The sequence below is a fragment of the Mytilus trossulus genome, chromosome 14, assembly GCF_036588685.1.
Source record: "Mytilus trossulus isolate FHL-02 chromosome 14, PNRI_Mtr1.1.1.hap1, whole genome shotgun sequence".
Taxonomy (NCBI): Eukaryota; Metazoa; Mollusca; class Bivalvia; order Mytilida; family Mytilidae; genus Mytilus; species Mytilus trossulus.
Window position 1 is genome coordinate 32,812,065 of NC_086386.1, and position 9,669 is coordinate 32,821,733.

A 9,669-nucleotide genomic window follows, 5' to 3' on the forward strand; every position below is an offset into this window, starting at 1 on the left:
AAATTGTACTACAAGTTTCCATACTACAAAGGAAAGGCAGGGATCTAGTGTTGGGGTAATTGCTCCAAGAGGCGATTCAAAACGTTTTTGGGGTTCCAATTATTTGAAGGGGTTATTTTTTTTTCATAATTTTGTATAGTTTGAAGAAGTAATTGCAGAGTATTGCACAACAGATTTGTAAGATCTTGCAATTTGTTTAGTGTGAGAGTATAATGTCAAAAAAATGATAACAATCCTAATTCAGACAGTATCAACCTTGAATATTGTGTCCAAAATTAGCCAAACTGTTCAGGGCTCAATCTTTGGGTCGTATCAGGCTGCGCTCAGCGAAGCATTGTATTTGTTATGCAATATTATGATTGTCACAACCCTTTTCCATAATATTTAAACATTTTGTCATTACAAGCTAAAGGAACGACATCTTCTTTTTTATGTTGAGAAAAAAAGGTTAAATATTTTTGTAATGTTAATTTCTTTCTTATTATAACTAATAGGGTAACAATATATAGTACTCTGTACTTTGCAAGGTCTTCATGACCATCAAACAGTTTTCATTTGACCCAATGAACAATGTTAATTTTCCTTTGTCCATCTATCAGACACTAGGTCTACTTTATTTGGTGTATTAAATGATTGTAAGAAGTACATTCCAAACAGGCAGGTGTCATCTGACTATGACCTCGTTTTCATGGTCAAAGTTATGTGTTTGTGTTTTGGTCTTTTTTCGATGTATAGAAATATTTTATAATGAAAATGTCAGTCTGGCAGGTTTTTATTTGACCTTAAATTCTTTTTCAGGTTTCATTGCTCAGTGTTATTTTTTTGTGTTTTGGACTGTTTTTCTAAAACTTTAAGGAATAGGTCAGCTGTGTGTATGTATTGTATGAAGGATTGTAAGACATGTAAGATGTATGTCTCTGTTTAGCAGGTATCTTGACCTTATAATCATGATTTATTAGTCAATGTTAACTTTTTAGACATTTTAAGAATAAGGTCAACTTTATTTGGTGTATTGAAAGATTTTAAGGTGAACCTGTATTTTTTGTTTAGTTTATTTGACATTGATATTATTTTCTTAGATCAGGTTAAGTTTATGTGAAACTTCTAATAAAGCTTTATATTTATGACTATCAACATGAATTCAATGGTTTGTAAGGAAGATATAGAACCATTTTCATGAAACTTGGGTATGTTTTATCTAATGACATAATAAGAAGAGAGAAGTGTGTAAATAGAAAACAAATTAAGGTAAACATAATAAAAAAATTGTATTTTTTTTGTTTGGTTTCACCACACAGGCAGCAATTAATGACACTGTTTATAACAAAATACTGATGGCTATGTGATATATTAAGCACTAAATTAACCAGAATATTAAAAATTGTAGTTTAGTTTTATCTGAGACTAGCAAAGATTTGTCATCAATACATATTACCAAAAAATCCAAATGACAGAACACTTTAGATATAGCATACACAAACAACATGTACATTTTTTGAAAGGTACCAGGCATATAAAGATATGTACAACATATTGGTTCTTATATTGTACTGTTACACCACTGTCCCAGGTTAGGGAATTGTTTGGATCCTGTTAACATGTTTAACCCAGTCACATTCTGTATGTATGTGCCTGTCCTAAGTCAGAAGCCTGTGATTCAGTTGTTGTTTTTTGTTGATGTATTACATTTTTATTTACTGTTCAGGTTTTGTACATTAGTTAGGCTGTTAGATTTCTCTTTTGAATAACTTAACATTTGTCATTTCAGGGCCTTTTAAAGATGAATATGTGATATGGTTTAGTCCAATGTTGAAGGTCGTACGGTGACGTAAAGTTGTTAGTTTCTGTGTCATTTGGTCTCTTGTGCAGAGTTGTCTTATTGGCGATCATACCACATCTTCTATCTAATCTCCATCCTACCCATACAAAGTAATGAAGAATAACAATTTTTTTGTAATTAATTTTTACAATGAAATAGAACAATACCTTTTCCGATAATTCGTGGATATCTAGAAGGATTGTTGTGTATTTGTTACACAGTGAATCATCCAGTGGTCTATTCTGTATCCTTATCAGTTCATCATCTTTGGTCTTATCAAGTTGAAGGATATTGGTCTTAATCTCATCCATCAATGGGCCATACTCATCCTTGGTAATACCACAAGTAGTGTTATGACTCAAATAGTCATTCTTATTCCGTCGGAGAATAGAGACTGCTTCTTGGGCCAGTGGTCCCAATTTGCAGCAGTTAAACAATATAAGACCACACAAACTCAAATCAAGATCCTCCGGTTTGACTGACTTTGCTGTGTACTTACAAAAACAGTTGTGTTTACCAGGCCCTTGATTTTCAGCATATAATTGTTTCCATTGGTGATGATTTAGAGGAAGAGCACCATGGTCGGTACAGTTTGTTTTATCTGTACAACACCACGCATTCCTGTGGCGTAGGTGAAATAAGATGTGGATGATCACTTTTCTATCAAGGAAATCTTTCAGACATCCAAAGTGTAGGCCTTGATATTTTTCTTCTAACTTTTGTTGAAACAATGGAGTAATAACCTCCAAATAGACAGCTCCAACAACAAAGTATCTTCTTTTATCTTCCTTGTCCATTCTATAAACATATGCTAAAATTCTTGATATTCCACAGCCTAAATTGTATTAAAAATTATCTTAACGAGGTCATTTAACATGGTATTTGATTTTAAAAAAGGACTAGAAATATATTAATAGTATTTTATTTCATATTGTTTAATGTATTATATATATGCATTTAAAAAGTCACTTATATTTCTGTATATAATGGCTCTCATTTTATATAGTATTGTTTTACAATGTATAACTATTGATTGTACTTGTTGAAAGATGAGACTTAAATAAAACATTGCCTTATGATATATGTAGAAATTGGTTCATTTTTGTCCTTATATTTGAATCAAAGTCATTACTCGTATTCAAATGATTTTAGATTGTAACATTAATTTAGAAGCTACACATATCATAAGTATTTATAAATGTTATCAGAATTGCCTTAAAAGTATAGCGAATATTCGCTATATAAAATGATTAAAAACGTTTTTTATTTACTTAAACAGTACTTTCTATTTTGTTTCAGTTTGAATATATGATTGTAAAATGGCTGACAAATGTCATAAAATGAGAAATTACCTGCACTATTTTTTAGTATCATATACTTGGATTTAACCATATAAAACTTTACGAATATACCTGTATATAATCTATGCAATATTTAAATAATATGAAATTGAAAGAAATGTAGGTCACAGATTGTCGAGTTGAACTGATTTCAAAGCAATGTCTGTCCCATATGACGTTTTCATTGTTAACATAAACGGTAGACATAAGTAGTAATTTTAAATGGGGGGGGGGGGGGGGGGGGGGTGCAAACAATGCAACAATGCTGATAACAGTAAACAAATAGGGTTGAAAACAGTTAACTGCTTAAATTGATCTCAAATTACAGTTAACAACCGATTGAACAAGTTAAAACAAAAAGGTATTGCCCTCCCCCTTAAAGAATCATAGTTGTCTGTTTTCAATGAAAAAATTAATGATTAAGTACAACATGTTTCATTTTATAGTCTTTGCAATTTTAACAATTTTTGACTGTAATAGTTAAAACTGTATCATAAGAACAAAACATGTAATCTATTGGTTTTTGTTTTAAGTTGTCTGCAATTAAACATGTTTTGGTTTCTTGTTGAACAATTAATTGGTTGCCTTTCTCATATAAAAAAAAAGATGCGGTATGATTGCCAATGAGACAACTGTCCACAAAAGACCAAAATGACACAAAAGTTAACAACTATAGGTCACCGTACAATCAGTTGATTTGATTTACATTTTATACTGGTGCCTTTCTATCTTACTTTAAGTATGTGTTTTTCTCAAGGTTATAAAGTGACTTATTTTTGTCCATATCTTTGTCCTTTTATCTGTATGGATAGTATTTCATTGGCATTCGTATAGACTGATACCACATTTCCATAATTCATAAAAATTCATTTCACGTCATGAATTAGATAGTTCAGAATTTATAAGTAAACACTTGTATACAGAGAAAGTTAAGATTAAACATTCTATGAAAATACATATGTTTGAGACTTTTTTTTAGACGTTTAACAAGTCGGGAGCACTACCTTATATGGATATGCATGAATTAGCATACTTATGTCCTCGCACATGTAATTGTTTATTTACTTGTGACGCAATTTATTTTTACCGGGGTTTTGACCAATCTACTTGAGTAATGAGTAACAATGCATAATGGACTACTAAGTGTTAACAATCAACCGAGGACACGTGTTATTTACCGAAATACGACACATTTTTTCGTGCATTTAGGGATTAACAATTTCGTTAAGTTTTTCATTTTTTGTATCCACACTTTTAATTTGTGATACAAAGTACTCTTTCCATACTCAGATTATCGAAGAGTTATTTCTATGCGAAGAAATGAGTGGTTGAATTACCCGATATATAGCCATTACTATTATTATGAATTCAGGTATTCGTCCACAATACAGCATCGAAACAATAGTGAAAAACAGTCGCTCATTAGACAAACTTACTAGTGTAAAGCTAGCCGTTGAAAATAGTCGTTGCTACATGTTATATTCATGAGGATAATCTATGCCCCTCTTCTTGTCGACTTATTTCTTAATTATTATTAGGCTGACTTCATGTTAGCAATATCATTTAACTCTTCTTTCCGCTATATAGATGATGTTCTTTCACTAAATAATTCAAAATTTGGTGACTATGTGGAACTCATCTATCCCATTGAACTTGAGATAAAGGATACTACAGATACAGTTAAGTCGGCTTCATATCTTGACTTACATCTAGAAATTGACCATGAGGGTCTTTTGAAAACAAAACTTTACGACAAAAGAGATGATTTCAGCTTTCCAATTGTGAACTTTCAATTTCTAAGTAGCAACATTCCAGCAGCACCTACATACGGGGTATATATCTCCCAATTGATACGATATTCCCGTGCTTGCATTTCCTATCATGATTTTCTTGATAGAGGGTTGCTGCTCACAAGGAAGCTATTAAACCAAGAGTTTCAAATGATGATGTTGAAATCATCCTTTCGTTAATTTAACTGACGCCATTACGAGTTGGTTGACCGTTATGCAATAACCGTTTCACAAATGATATCGGATATGTTCTTTACGTTGTAACTACAATCCCCTTCCCTTTCATGAATTTGACCTACCGAATAAGACTATTTACCGGATTTGATATCACATAAGCCACACGACGGGTGACACATGTGAAACAGGATCTGCTCACCCTTCCGGAGCACCTGCGATCACCCCTAGTTTTTGGTGGGGTTTGTGTTGTTAATTATTTTGGATTTCTTTGTTGTGTCATGTGTAGTATTGTTTGTCTGTTTGTCTTTTTCATTGTTAGCCATGGCGTTGTAAGTTTGTTTTAGATTTATGAGTTTGACTATCCCTTTTGGTATCTTTCGTCCCTCTTTTCTATCATTGTCGCCGATAATCTGTGATTATCTCATTAATGTGGTTCCCGCGTGCCATACATGAGGGCAACAACTTTCATATAGATACCTTATAGCAGGTTATTTCGCGTGTGTACATTTTCGCCATTTTCATTTTCCATAATATAGCGGACAGGAGATGTCTATGAACTACCATATTTCTATACCTAAGCAAACCAATGATGGTTTTATGTTAACTTAATACAATACTAAAATTGATTTATGTTCTAATTCATATGTTCAAACGAACATAAAGTATTTATGTGCACATCGCTACTTATTTTCTAAAACCTTCTTCAAACCCAAACTGTATACTATATATTTTGTAATAAAATAAAGAAACACATTTCTGATTTTGTCCAGCACGGTGACCATGTCCATTTTATTAAACATTTATTAATACAAACTAAATCATCATTAATTTTCATTGTCCACCAAAATATTGGATTCACTGAATGCAAATGCGTAACGTCCACTAAATAAAAAAAATCATGGTACACTGTCCTTACAGAATATCTAAAAATAAACAAATATCATAATTAATACACAATCATCCAATTGATCTCTGAACTACATAACAATTCTACACTACTGTAAATATGTCTACACTGTCGTAGTAATCAACGTAGTGGTCACCGCCTAACCTCGATAACTGAAAAACGTGCTCCTTTACTTATATACTACCCGCGAAATCTAAACCGGTTCTTACAATAGGTACAACGCGTCTAAAAATAACTCCGCGTAGAGCACATAAATATATTTATGTTCTAATTCACATGTTCAAACGAACATAAAGTATTTATGTGCACATCGCTACTTATTTTCTAAAACCTTCTTCAAACCCAAACTGTATACTATATATTTTGTAATAAAATAAAGAAACACATTTCTGATTTTGTCCAGCACGGTGACCATGTCGATGCACAAAGAAAGCAGTGTTTATAAACCAAGATTTTTTGTAACAGATATAACCATCTTTTGCCAAGTCTGATTTCCAGCGGCCGTGTATCTTAAAAAGTCTATCTGATACACCGTTTCTAGCTGCCATGGTAGCACCACCTGAACGAAAGCTATGTAAGCCGCAATCTTTTTTCGGAACATCCGATACTACGAAGAGCCTCTTTTATCACTTCTCTTGCTCGTGTATATGATAATTTCTCATTCTTAGAGCGTAACATAAATATATTGGATTTTCTAAAAAATGTTAATGACCTGAAAATGTACATATCAGAATTCATCTCTATTTTAGCCTCCGTCAAATAAGACTTCAAAATATTTACAGGACACAGAGGACTATCTAATTTAGCAATATAAACATTCTTTCCTTTTCTATAACAATCAGTTTTACTCTTTTCGATAAAAATATCTGCATATTCGACAGTAAAAGAAATATGTTTGGCCTTAATATTACATAGTTCATTATATCTGAAAAAAAAAACAGTGTAAGCTAAATCACACATGCACAATAAACGCAAATCTTTAAGTGATCTCGACTTCTTGTTATAAAATTTATAAAGTTTTTTCATAATCTCTGGATCCACTGGTGTCTTTTTCTGAATCGGTCTAGATAACAAACGTTTAGATGCATCAATTATACTTCTTACAAAGTCTGAATCACAAGGATTCTTTACACCTGCTATATGATGTGCCCACTTTATACCGTAAAATGCGGCCTCAATAACACTGTAATGACTACTGTTATCTATTAGATGTTGCAAATATAAACTGACATGTAATTCATTACACGGAAGTATCGAAGTTATCTCTGAATATCTTTGTGTCCATAATACAAATCTTTTGAAATACCCAATGTACTTTGATACTGTAGTTTTAGCCCTTGAATCTAGTACTGTTGATGAAAGTTTTTGAAAAAGCGTTTTCAACTGTGGATGAGAAATTATGTGACTCTGTTTCCAAAAACCAGTTGTAAAAATTTTCTGTAATAAAAGAAAATTACGGAAATAGTAATCTTAAAACAGTAATAATAAAATAAATCTATATTTACCTTGTAAATTCCTAATCCATTTAGTCGGTCCAGTGACCTTAAATGCGTAGTCCAACTACTACACTACTCTTGGTCCAGTGACCATAACAATTCATATGTCCATCATTACCAAATAAAAAACTGTTGTCCAGTGACCAATATGGATAATCTGTAAAATATACATATAATATTACATATCTAAAGCATTTAATCTCACTGCTAAAACAGTTCCTTTAAAATCACCTTGAGCAAAAGTAGAATTTACATTATGTCCAGCAACAAATATTCTATTTGCCTCAAGAAACTCAAAAACATCTTCAACATATGGTTTATAATGTAAACCTTCCTCAAACAGTAACGGCCAAAACGGCGATGAGGACCACTTTGGAACTATTAGAGTTCCAACAGCTCTACATTTGACTAAATGATTAATGACTTTAGCTGCTAGTGCTACTGGTGGTACTAACCAGTTATTTTCTTCATGCCAGTTACATGTAAATGAATCCATACTTTCCGAACCCGGATTCCAATATAAAGAATTAAATCTAAGCAGTTTTCTATTTTCCATATTAGCAAACCTGTCAATGGAATGAGGACCCCATAAATTATCTACAAACTCAAAAAATTCATCTGAAGTCCCCCAATCGTCGATATCGACGATTCGACTTAGATAATCTGCTTTCTCGTTTTCTTCTCGTGGAATCCATTTTACGTTTATAGAAATACAATTCACAATACAAGTATTAAAAATTGAAAGAGTCAAGTTTTGAAGTTCTAATATCTTGCTACCTTTTTCAATAACGCTCACTGCATTCTGGTTGTCAGTATAAACAACCACACAACTGTTGCATACTAACTGTGCAAATGATACTAAGCACAACTCGATTGCTTTTACCTCTCTCCACGTGGAGCTTTTGACTTTTTCTAAATTCGTCCAGGATTTATACATTACATGCGTTGAGTTTTGTATAAAACCTCCTGCGCCTACATCGCTAGCATCACTAAAAATACTAACCTCATTTGCCTTTGGTAATAAAGATACAGGCATTAGCAATTGCACATTGTTTTTCCAAAACATGAATTCAAAAATTAAATCACTATTGAAGTTAATGTCCATGCACTGATCCCAATCATCTCGTTCGTTAATCACAGCAAATGTAGCTCTTGTCATTATCTGAGTAACATTGCCGATTGCTGGAGTGAGAGATATAACCTTGCCACAGATTTTTGCAAGCGTTCTAATTTTAACTTTACAAGGATTACTTAAAGCAATGCCTATGCATTCTTGCAAATCCAATATTTTGGACTCGGGAATTTGCAACACACATTTTCGTAAATCCCATATAAACCCCAACCATTTCAATGAGTAAGAAGGGGACCAGATACTCTCCTCCCTGTTTGGAACAAAACCCGACATAATTAAATCTGATTTAACAATGTATGCATGCAATTTACATACCTCACTATCATCAGCTAGTCCTAATCCGTCGTCTAAATAAACGACAATTTTAATACCCTTTCTCCGCCAGTGCGCTACTAATGGTCGTAATACCACACATAACCACTCGATTTCAATCCAAAAGGTAAAACTGTAAATACATAATATTTTTCAACCCCTTCAAATTTCCACGAGAAACCTAAATACTTCTGATGTGGAGCAAATATATCAATATGGTGATAACCTGCCTTTAAATCAAAAAGAAATCCAACAGATTTGTTTGTAATATATTGTTTAGCAACTTTCACATCTTCGAATCTAACTTTGTTTACTAACACTATATTGTTTACGTGTCTCAAATCTAGTACAAGTCTATGTTTACCTTTTGCGCTAATTGCAACGGTCAACGGGTTCACAACGTGCGGTCTATTCGATACCTCTTTAACTAAACCGCCTTTGAGTAAATCTAAAATAGCTTCATGTACAAAAATACTATTTTTTAAAGCAGACCTATTATTTTTTCAAAAATACAGAAGTAGGCTCTTTTAAAAAAGGAATTTTATAACCTTCTTTGATTATATTATAAACAAAATCTGTTGTACAAATCTTAACCCAAAAATTTAAAGAAGCACTTAATCTGCCTTTTACATATATATCAGAACCATCTTTTTCATATTCAAAGTAAGTGTCAGTATTAAATTGTTCATGTACCTG

The 9,669-nt window shown here is 32.5% G+C and overlaps 1 protein-coding gene across 1 annotated transcript; it reads right to left on the reverse strand.

The window, feature by feature from the left end:
• Positions 1 to 7,707: 7,707 nt before the first annotated feature.
• On the reverse strand, positions 7,708 to 8,934 carry LOC134697676 (uncharacterized). Its single transcript, XM_063559959.1, has one exon. It carries the CDS (start codon positions 8,932 to 8,934, stop codon positions 7,708 to 7,710), a length of 1,227 nt encoding a protein of 408 aa, XP_063416029.1.
• Positions 8,935 to 9,669: the final 735 nt, after the last annotated feature.